The sequence below is a fragment of the Parasteatoda tepidariorum genome, chromosome 10 (assembly GCF_982258835.1).
Source record: "Parasteatoda tepidariorum strain Cologne lab strain chromosome 10, Ptep-v5.0, whole genome shotgun sequence".
Classification (NCBI taxonomy): domain Eukaryota; kingdom Metazoa; phylum Arthropoda; class Arachnida; order Araneae; family Theridiidae; genus Parasteatoda; species Parasteatoda tepidariorum.
Window position 1 is genome coordinate 44,814,851 of NC_141764.1, and position 27,505 is coordinate 44,842,355.

At 29.3% G+C, this 27,505-nt stretch overlaps 1 protein-coding gene and 1 non-coding gene across 2 annotated transcripts; one reads left to right on the forward strand and one right to left on the reverse strand.

Annotated features, from left to right (window-relative positions):
• Positions 1 to 1,681: 1,681 nt before the first annotated feature.
• Positions 1,682 to 27,423, forward strand: LOC107436880 (uncharacterized). Its single transcript, XM_016048703.5, has 3 exons — positions 1,682 to 1,899; positions 15,739 to 16,374; positions 26,537 to 27,423. Exons 1-3 carry the CDS (start codon positions 1,888 to 1,890, stop codon positions 27,305 to 27,307), a joined length of 1,419 nt encoding a protein of 472 aa, XP_015904189.1. The 5' UTR covers positions 1,682 to 1,887; the 3' UTR covers positions 27,308 to 27,423.
• On the reverse strand, positions 20,868 to 20,941 carry TRNAI-AAU (transfer RNA isoleucine (anticodon AAU)). The gene has a single exon. It is a non-coding gene; the product is annotated as a tRNA-Ile (tRNA).
• Positions 27,424 to 27,505: the final 82 nt, after the last annotated feature.

The window sequence follows — 27,505 nt, forward strand, 5'->3', positions numbered from 1 at the left end:
CACGTATTTCGCACTCTTAGCTCAGCTACTTATGCTCTTGGTTAATACCCGTGGTTTGTGTTCTGTGACAAAATATTTTTTTAATATTGTTTGCATTATGTAGTCAGAATTACATGCACATATAAAGTACATATGGAGTTTTAAATTTCAAGCTATAAAAAAATAAAAAAAATTCGAAAAGTCAAAAGTGAATATAGTGAATATATAGTACATGCATCTTTTTTCATGTAATTTTCTTGAATTAAAAATAGCCCCTTTTATGACTGTTTTTTTTTTTTGTTTTTGTTTGAAAAGGTCGTTAAGTGGTCAACCACTACCATGTAATTCCTATCACTCTCAATATTATTATTATATATATGTGTATCATAATTCTTAGAAACGACTTATTATAGTGGCCTCTGGGTATTCTATAGTAAGAGTTAAAATTTTGAGTCATATCTTGTAAACTTAAAAATAGCTGAAACGCTGAAAAAACCTCGAGTGCAAAGGGTTAAGCTCTTCATTGTTTGTGTACAGTGCTCAAAAAAATAAACGGACCACCCTGAATAACTTTTGATCTTAAGCCTCACATACTAGGACTCATTCCTAATGGTTTGAGGTTGTGACCACAAATATGCTAATATATAAATGCAGGCGATATTTTAAGTTGCGAAATCATGCACAAAAACTTTCTTTTTCTGAACAAACATAGAGCTTTTTTCGATGGATTCGGAATTATGAACCCTCAATCTGAGAAATATGGTCTCATTAGTTTGCTTAAGAGAGTCAATTTTACTTTTTTGTATTTCACCATAACTCGCAAACTTTTTAAGTGAATTGAAATATGTTACCTAGTGTTCTAATATGCTTCCAAGGTATTCGTATATTAATTTTAAAATAATAAAATTACTTTTTATGCAAAAATTAACCATAAAGTTAAATAACGACGAGTTGCACAATCGGTAAATGCCTCAACAGATACTCAGAATGTTGTTATTTGGAGTTATGATTATTAATCAAAAACCGACTTTTCATTTACTTTTTTCAACATTTTATAAAAATTATTGAAACACATTTTATGACAAAATTTATATAAAATGAACATAATATCTGGAAAATTAACTGAGGATATATCAACTCAATTTTTAAAAGTTGCACGCAAATTATTTTTCTCATTTTTTTCATACAGAACCACAGAAAATGTCTTGTTTCTTTAAAAAAAATTAAAATTCTTTTATTTTTACATTATCTGAATTGGTTTTCTTTTATACAATGTATATGAGTTGGTTGACTTGCACATATTACGTAGGTTTGGTTTTAATACGTATCAGTAAATTAGGGAGTTCTTTGAGCTTATTAATTTTAAATTAATTAATACAAGGTATTCCTATATTTATTTTAAAATAATGAAATTAATTTTTATATAAAAATTAACAATAGAGCTACATAACGGAGAATAACACAATCACTAAATGCCTATAAACAGATACCCATTATGCCTAATACAGTTACATAACCTTGGATGCTACCTTTAAAAGCATCTGCATTAACATAAATCGAAAATATTCTAAGTGAAGTTATTAACGGGTCCTATGCAATGCCCAAATGAGTCAAAAGGTATAATCACACATAACTTATGAAAAGAAACAAAACAAGCGAAAACTAATTGTGGAATTCTTTAAAAGGGTGCAGGATCTCAACTATCAACAAAAGGAGCCTTGGCAATCACAAGTTCACTTTCTTCGTGTGCCTTAATTTCAAGGGTAGTGAAAGTGACAAAAAAACAGAATACAAAACCCATGGGCGGTCACCTTCATGTTGGCCATGAAAATGTCAACCCACATGGAGTATATATGCTATGACAATGATTATCACATGGTTGAGTAATGAAATACTAATATTACAAAGATGCTTCGAATGGTAAGTTAACATAACCCATGTTTATTTCATTCTAATTTTAAATAACACTATTTTAGGTAAATAGTTTAATTTTGTCAATTATGTTGAAATTATACCAATTATGTTGTTATATTATGTTGTAGTTAAATAATTTAATTTTTCCATTACCAATTATGATAAAATTATTAAATAAAATTATAATCATTAAATTAAATTATAATTATTTAATAAAATTATAATTATTTAATAAAATTATAATTATTTAATAAAATTATATTTATTTTATAAAATTATCGTTACATAATAAAGTTATTATTATTTAATAAAGTTATATTTATTTAGAGAATTTTAATTGTGATAATGTAAATTAAAATAGTATTAATTTTAAAAAACATTAAAACTGAACTTACGACGAAATTTTTATCAAAATTTGATTTTAATGTATTGTAAATTAAATTTAGACGTAAATTTCATAATAACATGAAAACAATTTTTTTTAAATTAAAATCTATTTAATTTTTAGAACCTTAAAAAATATAATTATAATGATACAAATCACAATAATGTTAAATCCAAAATTGTAAGTAATAGTTATTTAATAAAATTATGATTATTTTATAAAGTTACTGTTATTTAGCAAATTTTAATTGTGATAAAGTAAATTAAAATATTGTTAATTTTAAAAAAATAATTATGATAATAAAATTTTAAAACTATAATTAGAATAAAATTTTAATATTATCTTTGATTTAAATATTAAGTTAATTAAATTTAGATCAAAATTTCATAATGACATTAAAATCAAAATTATATTTATCTATTTTATTTTAAAAATTGCAATTATGATAATTCACATCACAATAGTATTAAAACTAAAACTATTAGCATGAAGTAATGAGTTATATTAATTTTAAATTTATGGTTATGATTTTATTACTAGAATGGCATCAATTTTCAGCTTGCAATTATTTTAACCAAAATTCAAATGTCATTCATTTTTAAATTTTTGTTATAATCATGTAACAATAATATGTGCGTGTCTAATCAAACGAAATTATTAACTGTTAAACTTATAGTAAAAAATACCAGGAGAACCGGTCTGTACCCCTAGACAAGTACAGCTACATTGTTCAAATTTAACTTGTCTATGGTTGCTATTACATAGGACTTGGTTCTGAACTGGTTATATATGTTTGTATAATACAGCGTGACGTGTGTCCAGAAATGATGAGATGCGAAATTTTGTCAAAATGGGGAGGGGTAAAAATATTAAAAATAATATGTGACATCATTTAGAAACAACCCCTATCTTTGAAAAGTCATAAAGTGAATCATGCATGAATAACTATTACTTTTATTAAGCATAATATGCCCTTGAAACTTCAAGAAACCGATATGATTTTATTTCCTTAATGTTCTCGGATATTTTTTGTCACTGTTTTTAATTACACGTATTGAGACTTTACATTAGCTGTGGTAGCCCAGTGGTTAGAGCATCAGACTTCGATCTAGAGGGACCAGGATTCGATCCTCTTAGCCACAAAGAACGACAGAGTATATGTGATATACGTGCTCATAAAATCTGTGGTCAGTCTCTTAGCAATATCATAACTTCAGGGATCTGGAGAAAATGTCCTTCTTCAGATTTATAGCTAAATTATGGAAGTGGCCTCACGAATAAGTGATGTGGCCATCTATTCAGGGGGTTCTAACTAAAGTAACACTTTTACTCCAGCGGTGCTCTCTTTCAAACGAAAGGAGCCCCTTCATGACTTAATTCGCAAGTTCCATGGTTGACAAGCTTGGCTTCTCAAAGTGTCATTAGAAAGAACATTAATACAATTTTGCGAAACTATTTTGTTATTTTAACATTTCAAGCAAAATTTAAAATTCTACTTATTATAATAGTTTTGGGAGTTTTGAAAACGAAAATAAACATTTCTTTTTCATTAAAAATAAATAATTTTATATAAATTTAAAAATTTATTTGTTGAGCAATTTAATGTTCATTAAAGTAGGAACGTGAGATGCAAAGTTATAAAACATTTAAGGCAAAGAGGGAAATTTAGGGATATGCCCAGTTAATTGTTTAATTTTTTTCTGTTTTTTTTTTCTTTCTTTTTTTTTTCAAGAGTTATTGTTTTTTCTGTATCTTTCTCACAATTATTTTACATATTCTCTACACGTATCAACTTCCTTTCTTCTTTTCCTCCCTAAAGTTTTAGTAGATGATATTCATCATCCTAACATTTTTGCATTTCTGCGAGCTATTGGTATTTTATATTGTATATAACTGCTTTATCTGATTTTATTCACTCTTATTTCCAACCCATAAACCGTTTTACCTTCTCTGTGTATTTTATAGAATTGCGCTTTTTATTGATTTTTATGAACTTTTGAAAATACGTGTCTTGAGAAACTATTTTATTAGTTTCATTTATTTTATGACAATGAAACTATTGTGTGCAATTTACCATTAGATCTAACTCAACAAATTGTTTGGCCCAGCATATCCTCCTTTGGATCTTGTGCCATAAAACTTTTACATTCAATACAATACAATACCCTAAAGTTTTAGTAGCTTGTGATAGTGGTAAGATCCCGAAGCTATTGCAAGAAAATTTGAAAGTTTCACTGTATAATAACTTCTCCATTTCAACCGCTTTGGCCAAAATTGAAAACTAAATAGTTTTATTGTAAGTGGGTGTTTTGGGAAGGAAAAGAACACACCAATAAAAGAAATGTATAAATATATAAAAAGAAGAAGAAAAACTAATTATTTATAAGGATTTTTTTACAATTTAAGGGGAGGGAGGATTCCCCCAGATCTACCTCCTTGCTACAACTGTTCATGTTTGAGAGGTTTAAACCATTCTAGCCCCTCATAAAAAAAAATTTTACTGATAAAATGGTCCTTGTTTTTCTCCAAATCGAATTCTAGGCCATAAAATTAATGACAAGTATAAACAAAATGCGGAGTTGGTGAGTAGGTGACTTTTTACGATTTAGGTTGTTTTATTTAAAAGTCAGCTGGAATTGCGCACGCGTACAATTTTTTTCATGTAGCGCAGTGCAATTGTTTAAATATGATGTATTGTGCCTAGGAAAAGCAACACGTGGAGTTTCAGTGTACAGCGTTTAACATATCCTTATTCTTAAAATGGTAATTTGCATAATATGCCCTTGAAACATCAAGAAACCGATTTAATTTTATTCTCATGACATTCTCTGACATTTATTTGTATTCTTACGTGACAAGTTTTTCTTTTGAAATGGTTGCTAATTTAACAAAATGCATTCAATTAAGAAAAATGAAAAGATGAAAATCTTTTAAAGATTTACTGAGATAAAATTACAACAGTTTTCGCTATATTAAGAGTTAATTTTATACGCTTCCTGTGCTAAAAATATTAATGTTGTGCTTTCCTGTGCTAAAAATATTAATAAACCGGTTTCTTTTTTTATAATTTAAATACACTGTAGGATGTATATTCAATAAGTTTTTTAAAAAAAATAAATAAACCGATTTAAACGTACTTAACCGATATGAAAGTTTTACTCTATTTTGCACCTTGGTTGTTTTTGACAAATTAATTTAAAAATTGCAAATATTTACAGAGTTTCATGAATGTAAATAGTTTGGATTTACTTATAGTTTTAATAATTTATTATATATTTTTATTGCAAAAATTATTAGAATTATATACTCTATATAGAATATATATACTCTATATAGAATATATATACTCTATATAGAATATGTATACTCTATTTTTCGGGAATAAAAGTTTAAAAAAAAGGTTTTATAAAAATAAGTATTTATTGTCAGTTTCCTGATTATAATTATCTGATTACATTCAACTAATGCAGGGGTCGCCAAACTTTTTTGATCACCGACCCCCATATAATTTTTCGAAATCTCCGTCGACCCCCACAAAAGTAATTTTCTGTTAATTTAAATAAAACTCTATTAGATACTGTGTTTGTTCATTTATTTTATGATTTTAAGCATTTATTAAAGTAATAGTACATTGTGTAACAATAGTTTTATGAAAAATATATTAATATTGAAATTTAAATACCTTATTATTAAATAATAAGGAATTATGCATAAGTAGATATAATAAGTAAAGTAACTAAAGGTTTACTGCTTCTTGATCAATGAGATGGGAGTGTCTGGTGTTTTTTTGCAAGGTTCGCTATATTGGGTTCAAAATTGGTCAATTTTAATTTTCATCAAAATTGGTCAATTTTGTAATTTTCGTAAAAAAATACAAAATGTACTATAGTTTTGTCGCGGGCTGTACTAATCCATATTATTAATGCTTACCTTATTTTTTGTGCATTGATAATTAAAATTGATATGTAAACCAAACGAATGGTTTTATCGAAACAATAACTAATTATCCAAAACTATAAAAGTTTTAATAATGACACTGCAAATATTCAACACAGTTTGCAAAGATAGCTGAAACTGCGTATGATATTTGCATTTGTAACGTCAATGCTCGTCACATGTGACATTTGGACAAGCGCACATATGCATATGACTTATAAACTGCGCTGAGTTCGTGCCATTGCGCGGTGGTACGTAAATACTTGTTTCCCCCCAAAATATATACGTTTATTAATTTATGTTTTATAAAGAAACTGATATTGAGTCAAATATTATAAAAAATTCGCAAATTTTACATACTTAATTAGGTATGTGTGATTTGCGTATTGAGAGCTGTTTTTTTTCGACCCACAATCGACCCCATTCGCCCCCCTGTCTCAGATCGACCCCCGTTTTTGTTAAATAGACCCCTGGAGGTTTATATAGATCACTTTGGCGAACTCTGAACTAATGTATATTTAGTAGTTTTTTTGCAAGCATTTATGAATTTTTCTTACCGGTTGCTAAATTGTACCGAATAATAGAAGCAATTTCGTAACCTCCTCGACTTGACTTCTGACAGTACACTTTCAGAAATGAACTATTATTTGGCTTTCGAAGATTGAAAACTTTATACGCTTCAGAAATAAACAAATATGAAATAACAGTCGACATATTTTCAAGCGCTTCAAAATTAGGCACAAATTTTCAAAACTTGCCAGACGTGAATATAAAAAGAAAAAACAAAAAAAATTTGAAATAAAAAACCTAAGATTGCCATCGAAGAATGGAAAAATAAAAGTGAGATACAAAACATGTAAAACCACAGAAGCCGCGAGAAAAAAAAAATGATTAAAAACAGGACAAGAAAAATCGCTATAACCAAGGGGCAAGCCAGGGTAAAATGCATTTCCATGGAGAGGAGGGGATTTATCTAATGTCCCTTGTTACTAATGTCGTTAACTAGAAACAATCCTGTGTTCGTGCACGAAAGTGTAAGATTTTGCTGTGAGAGAGTGATGGTCAATACTGGCATCTCCACTGATGGGCGCAGGCGCATTGATCTCCATATCATTCGAAATGGAGATCCTGAGGCCTATTATAGACATTTACGCTGCAGCGATTGGAAATGACTTCATGCCAATGGACGATAATTGCAGGCCACATCGTGCGAACTAGATAAAAGATTTCATTTTGGAAGAAGGAATCATACGAATGGATTGGCCAGCATGTTCTGTCGGCATGAACCCAATCCAGCATGTTTGGAGACATTCTAGGATGACTAATTTCTGGACGCCTACAAAACTCACAAACACTCCAAGAACTGGAAAGAGCTCTTCTGGAGGAGTGGAACATAGTACTCATGTCCCTCATTAATAACCTCTGAAACAGATTAACTTTAAGGCCAACAGATGGCGCTCAGACTGAACACATATAATGAATATTAATGTTTTTATTTTATTTTTAGTTTGATTTCCATAGCTTCGTTAAAGAAGATCGTTTTGTGTAATGTCCGTCCTGTCATTAAATTTGTTATATTGTTAGAATTCGTTTTCTTTTAAACACAAGCGAAGAAGATTTGCAGTAGCGAAGTCTGGTAAATAGATAAGATCCAGGTAGGAAAGAACATTTGAACTATTTCTATTCAATTTCTTTATGGTGCCGATAACACCGAGACTATTACTGTTTATTGCTTGTTGTTTATAAGAATTCGAAAACGAAAATGACGGACGAAGCGAAATTAAAAACGAGAAGAGGCGGTTTAAGAACAAGTGCCACTAAACTCATGACTAAAATTGACGAAGCTTTAGAAAATTTGAATTTAGAATATTTAGAAGTAGCACTTGTACAGTTAAACGAAAAAGAAAAACAAATAATTGAACTAGATAAACTCATTATTGATAAAATCGAAGACTGTAAACAAATAACAGCAGAAGTTGAATCAACTGAAGAATGTAGGGATAAAATTATTCTCTATAAATTTAAAATTGAGAAAATTCTCAAAAAGACTGCAATCGAAAAAGAAACTGTTAGCGTCGAAAGCTCAAATACAACTGTTAGTGACTTATTCCAAAATTCAGAAGCTCAAATTAAAATTAAGTTACCTAAGATTTACATTGAAAAATTTGATGGCAATCATGAAAACTTTCAAGAATTTTGGTCTCAGTTTAAGAACGCGATTCATAATAATCAAAATTTGAATAAAATCGACAAATTCACATACTTAAAAAGTTTACTGAAATCAAAAGCACAAACCGCGATACAGGGTTTGACATTGTCTGAGAAAAACTACGATATTGCAATTAATATTCTTGAAGAGCGATACGGAAAAAAAGAAATTTTGATTAGATCACATATTAATAATTTATTAAATTTGTCGCCTATTCGTAACACTTCTAACTTAATAGCGCTCCGCGAATTATACGATACGTGTGAAATTCGAATACGTAGTTTAGAATCACTCGGCATCGAACTTGAAAGTTACGGTAATTTACTCTTCCCAATTATAACTAAATTAATACCTGATAGTTTAATTTTAAATTATAATCGCGAATATAAAAACGAAACAGATTCATGGAACGTAACAAAATTGTTAGAGTATTTAAAATCTGAAATCGAAATAAGAGAAAGAACATTTTCATTTCAGAAAAAAGAGTCTAATTCTTTTCAGGGTTATTCTAAAAATAGAAATGAAAGAGAATTTTCTGGTTTTGAAAATAATAAATTCCCAAAATTGAGATACGCTAGGAATGTGAGTGCTGCTGCTTTAAATGTTATTAGCAATGAAACTAAATGTGTATTCTGTTCTAATGATCATAAAAATGATGAATGTAAATTAAGTGTTGCCGAAAAGAAACAATGTTTATTACGTCAAGGTAGGTGTTTTAATTGTCTAGAAAAATTTCATATTGTCAGGCGATGTGTTAAGAAACCTGTTTGTACTATTTGTAGTAAGAAACATAATTAAAACATATGCGATAAACTTTTAGAATCAAAACCCGAAGTCTCCCAAAATGAAACTATTGTGTCTTCTGTTGCAGAAAATAAAAATTCGAGCAGTAATATTTTACTCCAAACCGCGACGGTATTAGCCGAAAATAAAAACAAACGAGCTGAAATACGTATCTTATTGGATTTAGGTAGTCAAAAATCATTTATCGAATCGGATCTTGCTAATCAGTTAAAATTAAAAACGATAGGGAAAGAAACTATAAAAATATATCCTTTTGGTTCGATAGAACCCCAGAAAGAAACAATAGATCGTGTTTTAGTAAATTTAAGAAATATTCATGATCCTACGAAAAAGATACAATTAGAAGCGTTAACTACCCACACTATTAGCAATGCAGTTATTCATCGGCCAGAGAGAGAAATAAGAAATTTATGCTGCGTAAACAATTTAACACTCGCAGATGAATCACCGTGGGAACGAAGTGAAAGTTCTCCTTGTGTCAGACTACTGATTGGCGCCGACAATTATTGGAATATTATTTCTGGTAATATATGCAGAATTCCACATACTTCTCTGGTTGCAATGGATAGTCTTTTCGGATGGGTCTTGAGTGGTTCGTCTTATTTAGAAAACAAAACAAAAAGTGAAAGCGAAATAAAAATAATGAAAGTAGTCGTAGATTCTTCGCGTGAAGAAAATTCAGATTTATTTCTGCAAAATTTTTGGAAATTAGACGTATTGGGTATCGAAAACGAAAAAAGGGATTCTAAAAATGATGGGGGGATTTATCTTACAGGATTTTGAGAAAAATATAAAATTTCAGAACAATAGATACGTGGTAAAATTACCGTGGAATGAAAATGCTGAACATTTAGAAAATAATTATAAAATCGCGAAATACCGCTTAGAAAGTTTAGTTAAGAGATTTGATAAAGATAAGGAATTTTACGATCGGTATAGCGATGTATTATCGAAACAGATTTGCGAGGGGATAGTGGAACCCGTTGAAATGAATGAAAAGGGTGAAACGAATATGGATAGAGAATATTATGTGCCTCATCGTGCCGTCATACGTGATGATAAAACTACAACGAAGTTAAGAATAGTTTATGACGCCTCATCACACTCGCAAAATAAATTATCATTGAACGATTGTTTACATTCCGGACCGAATCTGAATCCCGACTCTTTAAGATTACTTTTGGATTTCCGAAGCAAATCATTCGCTTTAACTGCCGATATAGAGCAAAGTTTTTTGCAGATATTGTTAGATGAAAGAGATAGAAATGCAGTTAAATTCTTATGGTTCGAGGATAATTTTGAAAGTAAAGAGAAGTTAAAAATTAAAATTTTTCGAATGACGCGTGTGTTATTTGGTGCTACTCCAAGTCCATTTTTATTGGCTGCAACGCTCAAATATCATATAAGAAAGTACGAACGTAAATATCCGTTAGTATATAAAATTTTAAATTCTAAATTGTATGTTGATGATTTGATTTTTGGATTAGATAACGAAAACCAATGTCTTTTAATTTATAAGGAAATAAAAGAAATTTTACGTGAAGGTGGATTTAATATGCGTAAATGGAAAACAAATTCGGAATCTCTTCAGATAAAACTAGACCAGTCCGAAAATTGTAACGAAAATATAAATGAATTTTCTAAGGTGTTAGGTTACGTTTGGAATTCGAAAGATGATACGCTAAAATTAGAATGCAAGTTTGCTGAATTAAGTAACAAATTTAATCCTTTAACTAAAAGATTAATTTTAAAAATTGCATCGAAAATATTTGATCCTCTTGGATTTATTAGTCCCTTTACGCTGAGACCAAAGATTCTTCTTCAGGATATTTGGGAACAAAAATTCAAGTGGGATGATCCTCTACCATTAAACTTAACGAAAGACTGGAACAAATGGTGTGATGAACTAAAAGACTCAAATAACTTTGAAATACCTAGATTTTATCTGAAAAATGCTGAAGAAAAGGGAAATTTTCAATTTCATTGTTTCGTTGACTCGAGCAAACGAGTGTATGGTGCAGTCCTATATATTCGATATACAGACTATGATGGACATTTTCGAACATCATTAATTTGCTCTAAATCCAGAGTTGCTCCTCTTCGAAAGTTGACACTTCCGAGACTTGAATTACTCTCAGCTGTAATTGGAAGTCGATTATTTGAATATGTAAAGAAAAGCCTTTCATCTGTGACAGACTATTCCGTTCGATTCTGGACAGATTCGATGATAGTACTTCACTGGATTCGTGGAAAATCTAAAAGGCTGAAAACATTTGTCCAAAATCGTGTGACTGAAATTCGTTCAAAAACTGACACTTCTTCATGGTCGCACTGTCCTGGTAACGAAAATTCATCAGATCTGCTAACTCGTGGCGAATCCTTAGGAAATCTGCTTAACAAAGAATTGTGGTGGAACGGCCCCCAATGGCTGATAAAAGGTGAAGATAATTGGCCTAAGGAAAATCAAGAGCTTGCAACTATCGATAATAAAGAGGTTGACACGTCAGTAGTTCTTTCAATAGATTCAGAGATGGAGAAAATTATTAATATTGAAAGATTTGGAAGTTTAACGAAAATTTTACGTATCACTGCGTGGATAAGAAGATTTATCTTTAATCTTAAAAATATAGAAAACAGAAAAACCGGAACTATTAGTTGCGAAGAATTACAATCAGCAGAAGAATATTGGATAAAGACAACTCAAGAAGAGCATTTTGGAGAAGAATTGAAAGCACTAAAATGCGGAAAAGACATATCTTCAAAGTCAATATTGAAAAACTTTTTCATTTCGTTAGACGAAAATAACATCATTCGCTTACAGAGCAGACTTCGATATGCTGAAATTAGTCACAACGAAGTATCTCCGATGCTACTGCCTAGTAGAAGTCACTTTACGAATCTTGTAATTCGCAGAAGTCATGAAAAGAGCAAGAGTTTCAAAAGGAGTTTCAAAAGAGCAAAAATTGAGATAAATTTATTGTGGAAATTTTTCAAGGACAAAGAAATTCAGAATTATTTTGCCACTAAAAACGTAGAATGGAATTTCATCGTTGAAAGAGCTGCCTGGTGGGGCGGATTTTGGGAAAGACTGATAAAATCTACAAAAATTTGCCTTAGAAAAATATTGGGAAAAACATCTTTAACGTTTCCGGAATTAGAGACCATAGTTATTGAAGTTGAAGCAATTATAAATTCCAGACCTTTGTCTACAGTGATATTGAGGAACCTGAGCCGCTAACACCTGGACATTTCCTCATAGGCAGAAGGCTTGTTGCTCTCCCACCTCCCACAGCTTCGACTCAATCAACTTCTAGCAAATCCAATCTAGAACAAGGATGGAAGCAAAAAAAATTCCCTCTTAGAAAGAATATGGAAAAAATGGAAATCTTCGTATCTTCTAGAACTAAGAACAGCCCACCAGTTAAAGAGACAGAAAGAAAATGTTCTTCCATCCAAAGACTCAACCGTCCCAGTGTACGACGAGAAACTTCCTCGACTCATGTGGAAAATGGGGATTGTCACCTGTGTCCATCCTGGACGTGATGGAAAGACTCGATCGTGCACAATTAGACTTTCTAACGGAACTAATTTAAAAAGACCAGTTCAACTACTATATCCTTGTGAACTTGGCTAAGATTCAAAAAGACCGAAAACTGTTTGTCCAATGGTCCTTTGGGGCCGGAGGATGAAACAGATTAACTTTAAGGCCAACAGATGGCTCTCAGACTGAACACATATAATGAATATTAATGTTTTTATTTTATTTTTAGTTTGATTTCCATAGCTTTGTTAAAGAAGATCGTTTTGTGTAATGTCCGTCCTGTCATTAAATTTGTTATATTGTTAGAATTCGTTTTCTTTTAAACACAAGCGAAGAAGATTTGCAGTAGCGAAGTCTGGTAAATAGATAAGATCCAGGTAGGAAAGAACATTTGAACTATTTCTATTCAATTTCTTTAACCTCATTGACACGATGCCTCAAAAGTGTCAAACGTTGCTGGCCGTCCAGGGAAACCATATCCCCTACTAAAAACGATTTTCTTTTAAGGAAAAACCTTTTTTAAATTGTTTTTCTCATATCCACAAATTGTGTTTTTTTTTTCCTTTTTTACCCAAATGCTCAATAAAACGCATTTTTTTTTCTGCCAAGCAAGTCATTTCATTTTTATCTCATATAGCTTACTATGTCTGTCGATAATGTATCAATCAATCAAACAACTCACCCGGTGCAAGAACTACGCACAACCTCAATATCCTTCCACTGTTTTTTCAGCAATTTTCAAATCTAGTTGACCTTTGAATTTCAAATCCTGCATAACTAGATTCGAGATATGAAAAAGAAATCTTTAAAGAAAAGACACCCTCAATAAATCTCTTTACACTCGAATTTATATGAATAAAACGTTTCTAGCTGTTAATTAATCAAAGCTATTGCTAGTTTTTTTCCTCCCGACCATCAATCAACGCTGTTTATTCTTTTAAAATAAATTTTAAACTAAATTGTTATTGATAAATAATTTTCATATGCTTCATTTGCTCACCTGTTAATATTTCAATACTATTTTGATACAAATATTTCTAAATTAATCCAAATATTCAATATCTAACAAATCGTTTAACTGTTACTTCCATTTAATTTCTCTCTATATTGTAAAATCGTGAGTGCCAGCGACTTCGCTGTTTTGGGTGTTTAACTTAACTTACCTATTACTTATACTTACATTTTGTTTTTCTGTGCAAAAACTATAAGACATCGAAACTGGAAATTATGAAGGTGTGTGGAAAAATATGCACGGTGTGCAAAGGAATAAAAAAAAATTTAACATTCAATTATTAGTTTGAGAAAAATTAACTGTTAAACTTGCTGGAAAAAACACCATGCGGGTAACTCTACAAGCTTCAAGAATGCAACTACAGAATTGAAATTTGATATGCTGAAAAGGGCATTTTTGTTTATGAAAGTCTTCGTAAAAGTGATTATTGCGTATTTTTTAAAAAAATTTTTCGCTTTCTGTTACATTTTGTTATGCTGGTATTCTGTAAGGCTTAGAAACTTGATATTGTGAAGGTGTGTAGAAAAAAAGAGAAAGGGATTAGAAGAAAAAAAAATTTCAAACTCGATTAATAGTTCGTGAATTTTCAAGCGTAAAAGAGAAAAAACTATGTTGTCCGATCTTCTACCCGCTGAAATGCAACTACAGGGTTGAATTCTGTCATCCTGAAAGGGCCATATTTTCAATTATGAGCTTGACACCAGTTTTTTTTCTTTTCTCTTTTTTTTCGATATTCCAATTTTTTTCGAAGTTTATTGCAACTTTAGGTGCTTTTTTCGAGATTTTATTTTTTTTTTTTTTACTTTTAATAATGATTATTTACTAATTTTTGTTGAACATTTTTTGTCTTTCGAGAGCATTATTTTTAATAATTTGCTTAAATTTATTTCTTGAGCAGTGTGCCTGAAATTAATACAAGCTACAATCGTTCTTTAAATTGTGCAAGGAAAATTTATCATGAATCGAAATTTTGACCACTTTCCGAAATACTAATCACACAGATAACTTTTTTAAAAAAATTGGAAACTAAAATAGAAAATTTTAAAACTGTGTTTTTCAAGTAGACTAAATGGTATAAAATAATATTATTTCTTTCAGGTCTAGATTAGAAAACTTAATGTGCATCAATATTGTATAAACTTCAATAACCACTGAAAATACTCCTCATATTTCAAAGGTGATGCACCCTATGTTCCTCGTTTTATATCTGACAAAAATACGATTCTTTTTGCATATTTACTCTCCTTTGAAAGCGTAGTTTTTGTTATTTTTATTTTATTTAATTTTTAATCAGTTTTTGATCAGCAAAAGATGAAAAACTTTCACATAAAACGAAAACAGTTTAGATTTGATATCATCCTATATCCATTTAAAATTAAAATTTTATCTGAAACGAGGAAATATCCACTATACTTTTTCTAATATGTTCTATAATTCTTTTTTGCTTTTGTAGTTTATTGAAATCTTCGCTTAAAGGAGGGGATGAGTGGTATTTTATAGAATTTTTAAAAAAATATCTTTCATAATGACCACAATTTGATGTTTTTAGAATCCTTCTCAAAAGAAGTTCTGCATTAGAACTTGCAAATTAATATTGAAGGGAGTGTAGGCAAAGCGGAAAACGTCAAACATGTTTGATTGCCTTCGGAAATAAAGAAGAATTGAAAGAAGGTGATTAGGTGCTTTTCCTCTGGCCGTACTATTAAGCGATTCGACAGATTTCGAGGGAGTTTTCGGCATTTTACGTATCTTGAACAAAACATACAAAATATGTCTGTGTGTTCTGTAGCATTCTAGTGAAAGTCAAAATTTCTCTGTTGTTTCAGAAATGTTAAAGATTAAATATTTACTTTTTATAAAAATCTTCAGCATTTTCAAAGATTTTTTCACATAGATTTTCATAGATATATTTAACTAATGACAACAGTAACAAATTCCTTTGATAATTTATTTTACAGATAGGCATTTTGCTGGTATCCTCTCTTTTTCACACCATCTACGCCCAGGAGCAGGCCGAACATAGAAACTTCCAATACCAGTCAGCAATAGATCCTCTAACAGGTCGTTATAATTTCGCTTACGACACTGGAAACGACAATAACATTGCCCATTCCATGCACATGCAGTATCAAGACGCAGATGGCATGGTTAGAGGAAGATATGGTTACACTGATCCAAGAGGAAAATTGAGGATGGTAGAGTACGAAGCAGGACCTGATGGTTTTATAGCCAGAGGAGATGTTGGTGTAGACATGGCTTTACATGACAACACTCCAGTAGTAAGCTCAGAGAGTCCAATCTCATCTTACAGAGAAGGAGATTTTCTTCTGGATCCTGCTCCTGTGCAGATGGCTGGTTGGGATCCAGAAGGAAATCCTATGGGTACAAATGTCGCAGGTAATCCACAAAATGTTGAAACTGCTACGAGTGCACCTGAATCGGAAAATGCGGATGTATCCTATATAAACCCTTTTGACAGGAGTCTTTTTCCTGGGTTTCCATCATTAAATGTTACGAGTAACAATCCTATTACTGTCAACGATCCTAGTTCTGCTGGTTATGATGAACGATATCCGAGAATATTGTACTCAGCGGTAAGTCTCTTTTTTTTCGTCCAGTAATTTACAGTCTACGATGTTGCTTGATATGTATTTGCTCGTATTGATAAAAATGGTCACATGGGTGTTCTGTAATGACCACCCTTGACACATACTTTTAGAATCCTTATCGAAAATGAAGCTTAAAAGATATACACATAAAGTGTCTCAAATTAATACTTAATCTAACAAAATACAAAAACATTTTTGATATCTAACTCATCACAGCAAAAAAAAACCATCAAAACCAGTATATTTATCAGAGAAAACAGAGAGTTAAAAGATGGCGCAATCAAACAGCTTTTAATGAGTTTTACCCCGCCTTCCTCACAAGTGATTTAGCATATTTCGATGGTGTATATATACTTTCCCGGCTTAAATATTAATTTGCGATACATAATGTGCATGACTTCTTACTTCATTTTTGACAAGGATTCTAAAAATATGTATTAACCCTTTAATGGATGGGACACAGATGTCCCTTTTATAAATGTATTTTTTTTACGATGCCCTAATTATAAATAAAAATATATTTTGATATTTTTTAATTATAAAAAACAGTTTTATGGTTACTGAAAAATATCTGTTAGATTATCGGCATTATATTTGTAATAAAACTTGAAAAAAAAAGTTTGAAAAAGAATTTTTTTACATTCATATTCAAAAATTCAGCAATAATTTATTTTGTAAATTAATGAAATTTCAATAATGAATAACAGTTTCTCTAGATCTAAATAACTGAAAATGAGTGCAAATTTGAAAAATTATTGTCTGAAAGATTTTATTACCACTAACGCAGAAAAAGACACCTGTGTTTCATACTGTATTTTATAACCATAAATCATTAAAATGCTTAATGTACTATTTTTTACTCATTTTGATCTAAATTAGTTCAAAATAAGGAAAAAAGTATAATAAATATGTTTAGTAAACATTTTGCGTCAAAGGTTTAAAAGAGGCGATTACGAACTACCTTTTATTCGCACACGATAGGCAAATTATTTCGAAATTGAGTCAAAAATTAAATTCAAGAATGGTTAACCTCTGTATTGAAAAGGCAGTGTAGTTTAAATTTTTACTTTATTAATTTTTTTTTCTACAAAGGACTCGGCGTTCAAGTAGCTACTTTAAATTAACAAATCTTAAGAAGCATTGCATAAAGCTGCAAATAATTTGATACATATATATTAGAGATAAATTTCTTTAGTTTTATATTATAGATGGATATCAGATGGAAATACTTTAAATATGAACCCAATAGTGTTTTCGAGAAGAAAAAAAACGAAAGTTTCGCCTATTTTTTCAACTATTTAAACAAATCATAGGATTATTTTAATGCAATTATGAAACACCTTTTATCCAAAGATACAGAATATAATATTTTATCATTTTTTTATTTTATTATATTTAATTTTGTAATTATCTATAACATTTTAAAATTGTTAGATAAACAAAAACTGTAGAAATAATAGTAATAGAACATATAAATAAAAGTAAAACATTCCCGATAATAGTAATAGAATATAGAAATAATAGTAATAGAATATAGAAATAAAAGTAAAACTTTCCCGCAAGAGACCGGTGTGGATTAGAAGAGTTATCGAGGTTGAGGCACCACAATTTCGTCAACAACTGCATGAGTGAAGGAATGGGGTCAGCATTGCATGTGCCATTGCATTGCATAAGCCACCTTAACTTCCCCTAACAAGTATAGTTGAAGTATAAGTGCAGTTCATTTACTTAACACTAGAGCTGCACAATGGCCTATTTTAATTTATTTTATTTTATAACCGTCGTTGAACAGCCAACCTAATTTGAGTTTGTGACTACCAATGTTCAACTTCGTAGCTTTGTAATTTTGAACTCAATCCAGCAAACAAGGGGATTCCTGGATCAGTACCCTCTAAGGTATTGATTTGTTTTAGGAACTTGGAGGACTATGTGACCCCGACAGATGCAACGTGCACCAGTCACCAATTAGTACACGGAGATTCTTCGTTCGGCTGGATTCGAGCTCCGGTTCTCGCGAACACGAGTCCAACACCCTACCAGCCAGGCTATCCCAGCCACAATGGCCTACAGTCGGCGGTCTGGTAAAATTTCCTCCGGATGATCCGAAGGCATGCTATCACAATTTTGATCCTTTGCAGAGAAAATGACTCCCCCGTTTTAACGCCACCTTAACCTTAAACGCCAAAATTATTTTGTTAAAACGATATTTTAAGTTACGAATTCAGTCACAAAACTTACTTTCTCTGAATAAAAATGCAGTTACTGCGGATTCGTATTATTAACCCTCAAAATTTGAGAGGATAGTTGCTATCTGATCTAATAATTAGTTCGGTAGTGAAAGTTCTGACTATTTAAGAATATTTATTTCAGTTTTTGCGTATTTTGCTATCTTAAAGGGGTCGTAATTTTAAATTTTTATTTCTCAAGGAATGAATTGATCTGCTTCAAATTTTGCATCATGTCGTTTGAAACTTCGTAGACTAACGCGGAAAAAAAGATTAATGTACCTTAAAATTCAAGCTTTTTTTTTTTTTAGATCCTTGTATCAAAGAATGTTAAATAATTGTAAATAGTTCTTTTTTGCCAGGAATTATCTTCGAATAAGCACCTTTTGTAATCGTGAGGAGAACAAAGAAATTCGATTCGCTTCATTAGTTCCTGAGCTAACTTTTGTGCTTGTAACTAATTCAATCAATAGTTGATACTAAATAAGAAGCATGTGAAAACACATCTTTTTGAGCCTTTTAAAATTGATTTTCAATTCCATAATTATATCAGAAGTTATGTTTTCTTTTTTTCCGCACTGTGCATTCTGTACCGTTGTAAAATATTGTTTCTGTAGCAATGGATATGTTACTTAATTCAAGAAAAAATAAAAAAGTGCTCGAATGTATTGCTTTTTATTAAAAAAATAATAATTAGACAATCGTTAACGTTCGCATCACTTTTAGATATTTATAGTTCTTATAGCAATTAATTGGCTTTCTTATTGGTTGTTCATATTGTGTTGTAAAACGTAGTTTAAAAAAAAAGAAGCGAGAAGAAAAAGGCGGGGAAAAAAACTTTCTAAGACTGAGTTTAAGAATAGATTTGCTTGGCTCTTTTTTAATCTTTCATTTCATTTCGTTTTCTTCTAAGCGTAAACTTTGATTGAGAAACATAAAACTTGGCTAAAAAGAAAACAAATTCACCGTGCTCCTTTTTTACTGTTACTTCTGCACATATATTAACCAAGTATTTGAGAGTATAAGGTTACATCTGTTTCAGTTTGATATAATTCTTTTAATATGAAGTTAATCCTAATATTAATTGCCATTGTTCCAAAAATTTTTAAATAGTAAATAATATTTTAAATAAAAAATTTTAAAATTCTGAAGATTACTTAAATTTGAATTATATATTAATCAATCAATAATTCCATATCAAATACTATTGATTTATTTGAAGTAAAAAATATATTATACTTTCATAATGATTTATATTTTTATAATTATTTAAATTCTTCCCTATTAGAGAGCTGAAGTGTCTTTATTTGAAGTCTAAATGCAATATTAAGGGTAAAAAAGTAAAAATTTTATAAATACAATGAAAATGCTTTTCAAGCGCCAATGCACGCCTTATTTAAAATTATTTTAATGTTCGTGCTGCCATCTAGTAGCTCTCAGTTTATTATTGAAAATTCTTCAATGAATGAGTATATTTTTTTGGTGCTGCCATCTAATATTTAAAATCTCAATGTAAGTAAGGCAATTTCTTACACTCGTATTTTTTAAAGATGTAACTTAGATTTATTTTTTAATAATTTAAAAACTGTTGTAAAAATGTTATAAAAGCAAAATTGTTTTTATTTTTTTTTTAATATTATAATTAGTACTTCAAAAGGAGAAAAACAAAAGATATAAGAAAAATGCAATACTTATACATTAATATGAACGACAATAATAGACTTAACATATAATATTCGATCAATCTAAAAAATCATACTCTGTCGAAGCAAAAAATAATCTTTCATAGATTTGATAACAAAAATATATTATTTTATACCATTTATATTAATTTTATTTGCTTTAATTATTTTATCACATTGGTATTATTTTTCTTTGAAATTTATTATTAGTTAAAAAATAATTTTGTTTTTTAAAGAACAGCGGGAACAAAATCTTTGTGTTTAAATATTCTTTTGTTCAAGAATTATTGTTATGTTTCGACCTGAGTTGGTATTATATTTCATTAATATATAGATCAATTTTCTAGAACAAATCAGTTTTTTGGTTGTGAATTATTTCATTAAAGTCGTAAAATTTCTTTGTAATGAAAACTGAATATTCGACAGTTTGTTGTCTAATTTAAGTGAACAATAGTTGTAAAATATAAAATCGATTTCTTTTTTTTTTTAAAAAAAAATCTTTTTAATTAATTGCATCTTTATTGCTCATTGTTTAAGATCGGGATTATTGTATAGGAAATAAAAAAGAAAGTGGCCCATGGGGGGATCGAACCCACGACCTTCGCGTTATTAGCACGACGCTCTAACCAACTGAGCTAATGGGCCTTGATGAAAGCGCAGAAATTACTGTATATACAACTTAAATTATATGACAGATATAAATTAGTTAATAAGTAGCGATAATCTTTTTACAGGATTTTTATAAAATGCTATATTTTCTTTTAAATTAAACAATGCAAATAAATTCAGTAATCATTTATATAATTTTAATTTCAAAAATTTTGATACAAATAGACAATCATTTTCAAATGAATATATGCATACATTATATCTTAATCTAAATAAAGATTATTATAATTTAAATATAATAATAAAAATGGTTATAATATATTGTTAATAGCTTATTATTTTTAATTTCTAAATTTATTTAATTATCTTCAGTTTATTTAATTTATAAAATTATATTGCATTATATTATATTATATAATAATATATTATATTATATTATATTATATTATATTATATTATATTATATTATATTATATTATATTGCATTAATAATTTTGCCTGGATAAGTTGTTACAATTGAATATATAATTATGGATATTTATTCAGTTCTGTTTATTTATTTAGTTAGGCAAAAAATACCAAAAAAATATTAAAAATTTTATTCAGTTTAAAATAATTATAAGTTTAGGAAAATCATAAAATTAAAAAGAAGAAAAAAATCACTTCAGATGCATAAGCAATATATGGTGAATAAAATTATTTTTTTAGCATTTTTTACTTTTTATTTGTTGATTCAATTTCAAATGTTTACCATTTTTATTGATTACGTAGATTTAATATTAGGTATATATTACAGATTAAACAGAGATTGTACCTTTTTTTTTCTGAAATTAGAAAACTAATATTAGTTTGTTAATATTAGTGATTAGGATTGGTAAATAAATACAATCTTTTTAATTTAAATAAAAGTGGGAATAAAAAAGAATTAAGAATTATTAAAGATATAAGCATAGTGGGGCATAAACGCAACAAAAAATAATATCGAAATAGTTGAGTGTTAGGCGGTATCACATTCTTTGTATTTTTACAGAATGTGTTTCATAATAACCTCCCTGCATACGAATTTTTAGAATTTATTATAAAATATTATGTGCAAAAAAACTATGCACGTTAGAATTTGAAAATTACAATTAGAAAAATCTATGATATTTAAATCTATTCTACGCTGTTCTTGGATTCAATAATGATGGGACTTATTTAGAACCCTTTTTCTTTAATGTTAAACATTCATTTGCAAATTATATTGAATAATAATCGAGTATATTTATAGTTTGTAATACTCGATTTATATAGTATTTATTAACTCGATATTTATAGTAAGTAAGAACTCCCCTAGCCATTCGTCTAGACTCGTGGCTGTGACTATGGTAACTAGATTTAAGTATTTCAAATAGGGGTGTGGGGTCACTGTTTAGGACCTTAGAGGAGTAATTTAGGTAGAGAGAACCAGTCCCCCATCTCTCGTTGCAAAGAACATCGTCACGTGATTCCTGGACAACTTTTCTTCCAGTAAACCCTATCCCCAGTCTTTTACTATGGAGGTGGATTGATGAGCTGCGTTTTGAACTATAAAATTTTAAAATAATGGTAGTACACTGCTGTAGATACGGGTGTGACGAAAAATTCATTAAAGGAGGACATTTTGCATTTCACAAATAACATTTTTATTCTTTTATATTCACTTATAAACATTTATTTGCGATTTTTATGTTAGCACGTCAGGTTATGAAATGAATTTAATTGGTTTTTAACTAGCAAAATAACTATTATTTTTTTATTTAAATTGATAGATAATAATGTAGTTAACATTTATAGGCATTTTCATTACAATTAAATTTCATATTGATATAAATATTCTGATATTTTTACTCCTTTTTTGATGAGCACGCGCATCGGATTTGGCGCATTTTTTTCACGCCAATGTTTACAAGCAAATCGCATTTTATTTTCGCTCTGTAACTTATAATGATTGAGTTAAAATAATTTTTTTAAAATAATTTCAAGCGAATTTAAGTGCATATTTTAGTTGTACAGACTTAAAAAGATATGAAAGTACATTTCATGTAAAAAATAATTTTTTGGATCAAAAATAAAATTATTTTTTAAAAATTACGTTTTTAAATAAAATTTATAAGTCGAAGAACACTTTTTTTATTATATAGGAAAAATTGTTTGGATAATCATATTTATGTAGGAAATTTTATATTTATTACTGTACATTTATTGTTCAGGAAAATATTAACTAGGTTATTATAGGTTATATTATTAATAATAGGCCCTATTATTAAATAATTGTTATAGTATTATCAAACGAGTAGCTATTTATTATTATTATATGTATTTTATTTTGATTTCTAGAAATAAAAAGTGAATAATTCTTTTTTTTTTGAACATTAATTAATTCTTTTAATATAAAATGTTAATTAAGTCGAAAACTATCAATATTTCAAACAACAGGTAGATAGTATGTTCTTATATGGAGTTTCGTAATACTTTTTTTAAATAAAATAAAGTGACGAATAACAAAACCAAAATTTGTTATTTTAATTTAAATTATTATGTTATGTTAACTCACTAAAATTTTAATTGTATGAATTGGTTGAAATAAATTATTATCGATAGGCAGGCAAACTAGAATTCCAAATTGTGCAGCATGTAAAAATATTAATATTCATTTTAAAAATAAAACAAAATATTTTGTTTTTATCAGAAAAATTATGAATAACACTAAAACCATAGAAAAGTTATGTAAAAGATGAATTGCATACCAGTGTATATATATATTAATAAAAAAATTAAAAATTGCCATTTCAGTTGCCCTGTTAAATTTTTTTAAATTATTATACGTAATCTAAATAAGAAAAATTATGCATCGATTAAAATTAACTATAAAAGGCTTTCATTGTAAAGTATGTATAAATGTTAGGGAAATATGTTTTAAAAATTTAACTAAATATTTTTCTAATAAAAATTAAGAAAAAATAAAAGATAAGTAAAGTGTTAACAATTATTAAAGCAAAGCATTCCCACGATATCCCGTTGAGTGCCTGAAAGTCATGAAGGTTAAGCTAGCACAATTTAATGATCAACAGTCATAAGAGTGATAATGTGGCTAGCACTGCGTATCGCCCGCCTTTACTTCATGGACAAGCTGACCATTCGATCTGAACCTGAATTAATAATTCTTTGTTGTACTAATAGAAGACACACATTTTCTTTTAAATTACTTTGTTTTTTAGTAACAATTTACATAATTATTTAACTCAAATATAAAATTGCTAATTTTTTATTCACACATATTCTGCATTTTAAAAATCAGATACTAAATGTGTAGTGTATTATGAGATTTTTTCAAATCATTTCAGTTAATACTTTAATTTAATTTTAAAAAAAAACATTTTACTTATTTTTCAGCATGTTTCTTTATTATTTTATTTGTATAATAATAATTTTAAAACCACCCAGTATTAATAGCTAACTGACGTAGATTTCCTAAAGATGAGATAAAACGAAAAGTATGGGAAGTAAATGTCCACAGAGAAGAATTCACAGCATCCAATAATAGTGTGTTATGCTCTAAGCATTTTACTGCGGATTCATTTAATGGACAAAGATTCTTATCTCTTATGAGCTTTTGACAAAAATAATTAATACATATAGTCATTTGCAAATGTTTCTTTATATTTTACATACTTTCAAATGTATCTTCGATTCAAAAAATCATTATTTTTATTTCATTGCTTGGTAAAATCATGCTTAACTAATATGTTATTAGCTTTTTATGATTAAGCAATTAAAAGCAAATAATTATATGTAGCGCACATATTATGATGTATTTTTATTAGAAAACTTATTTCTTACAATCACGAATAAAATTGGGAAAGCATGCAAAATAAAATTAAAAAAAAGAGAAAAGTCCTTAGGTACTCTTCAAAATATTCCTGTACGATGCGACCGCCAGCTATGAATTTTTCGCCAAAAAGGTAACCCCCATCTTTGAACAAGTTTTCCGAGCCCAAACAATAGACTGACTCTCTCTACCCTAATATCTCCTCTAAGTTTAGGACAGGATTTGGTCGGCGAGAGAAAGGGAATCTTATTCTTCGATCAATTGTGTTAGCCCTAGAGTGAAGAAAAGCTACTCTCTCTGAAATCCGCTATTCTTGTTTCCATAGCAGCAGACGGCCTCAGACTTTGTGGCGGAGGGAGTTCTTATCGTAGACAAACTATGAATACATCTTCTGCTCTTCTTTTGTGGCGAATAAGCTAATATTAAAAATAATGCAACCCTAGAATAGAACAGCAGAACGTATTTTGTAGTGTGGTGGCGTTTTGTTTTCCTCCAAGAATGTAATGTTTTCTTTTTAAGAGCAAAATGCTCATTTAATTAAATCTTTGGACGATCTAATATGGATAATCAACTAATTGTTCCATACTTTAACTTAATACTGATTATAACTCAATAATGATTATAACTAATAATAAACCTTAACTCAATAATGATTCTCCTCTAATGATTACATATAAATATTCCAAAATTATCGATAAAAGGTCGTCGTTACGAAACACCCTCGAACCAATCATTATTGAGCTCTGAAAGAGAGGAGAATAAATTCAAATATAATTGATTAATACTAATATTAATTTGAGATTATTAATGAGCAGATTTTTTTTTATACTTTTTCTTTAAAATGAATCGAAATATATATATATTAAAATAGATAATTTCATAAGACCCCAAACACAAAAAAAAGGCTTAAAAATCATCAGAAAAAAGGGTTAAAAGTTAACGTCTTACATAAAAACCTACAGAGAGTTATGTGAATGCAATTCCCTTACTAATTAAATTATTAAATTAAATTTTGAACTTTTGACAAATAATTTTTTCATTGAAATGTGTTCGATTAAATATAGTTAACAAATTTTAAGATTGTAAGTATTTTAAACTATTAAAACAAATTCGAAAATCTTAAAAATACTTACAACTATAAATCTAAATTTTAGTTACTAGACTCAATAGAACACAATTCGATTAATAAAATGAAACGAAAATATTCCATAATATCAATTAGCTACTAAATAAATAAGGAAATTGCGTTTACATTGACTTCCTTAAGTTAACTCGAAGTAGAATTTCTTTCCTATTTCAAGGGACCTTAAAGCTTAAGATTAACACGTTACCGCTTATTAATATTCAAGTTTCTGAGCCACAAACTCGGTATGGTGGGTTAAGTCATTACCTTTCACAGCATGGGCCGAAGTTCGATTTCCCGAGCTTAAATCTTGGTGTTTGATCTGACAGAATTTTGTTCACTGTGTTTTGGTCGTTTGGAATAAACTCAAATGTTATATCCCTGGTAGTTTGAGAAGCAGAAAGATTCATGGATATGCGATTGGGCAGCATTACTAATACTATCTGTCAATCGATCTAAATTGTGGTAGTGTAGTATGTGCATGCTCCAGTATGGTCTTCAGATCATCATTAGGAATGACCGACAGTCATAAAATAGCCCTATAGTGTAACTATAGTGCGATATTAATAACCGAATCATAACCTGATATTCAACAGTTTCGAAAATGGCGCATTACATTTTTTGTAAAATCACGTTCATATTATTATAATTTTTTCAGGTCGAATCTCCTGATGAACCTCAGACTGAAAGTGAGGCTTATAGAAGTGTTGATAATCAGCCGATGAATTATAATCAAAACAGCAACTTGAATATCAACAATATAGATGTCAATCCTGAGGAAATCCGTAAAGCAGCTGGAAGTGATACAGTTCAAAATACTGCTGAAGCTAGTAGTAATACAGTATCTGAAAGAGTACAGAGACAAGTAAGCACTCCGGTCAAAGTGACTACTTCTGATGGTAGAAGATTATTCTACAGGGATAGTCATAGTATGGAACCACATGAACATTACTACTATGGGCCAAATCACGATCACGATTCCGAAACTAGGTACTATTATCGTCCTAGACAGACCCACGATCACGACTCAGAAAGACGATACTATCGAACTTATTATCGTCCGCGACAAACTCATGATCATGATAATGAAAGAAGATATTACAGAACTTATTATCGCCCTAGACAAACCCATGATCATGATGCTGAACGAAGATATAGACAAACTCATGATCATGATGCTGAAAGGTATAATTATTACCGGAAAGTCTACAGAAATGGTAGAACGTTGTATATTGATAGACATAGCAAGGTACCTCATGCTCATACTTCAGATGCTTATCAAAATGATCAAGATCATCAACATTCTGATGTTCACCTGTATGCAAGATATAGGAATTCCGAATATCCAGCTACAGCCAAACCTAGGCAATTGCAATATATTCCATCTGACCGGTACCACGACAAGGACTATTATTGGACATATTCATAAGTGTTATAAGACTTCGCTCATGTACATTGAAATATTTTTGTTCGTCTAATATGTTAATAAATTCTTTTTAACATTATCTTTCAATTTTTTGTCCAATATATTAATTAAAAATGTCTGTAAGTTTTTTTTTAAATTTTTTTTTTATATGTCCAATTGCAAAATATATACAAGAAGTTGTCGCCATAATAGCCATACAAA

Bases quoted from the DNA above. Each gene is read 5' to 3' on its own strand.
- LOC107436880 (XM_016048703.5), top strand. The intron at 16,375-26,536 runs GTAAGTCTCTTT...TAATTTTTTCAG, and splicing joins CGAGAATATTGTACTCAGCG to GTCGAATCTCCTGATGAACC.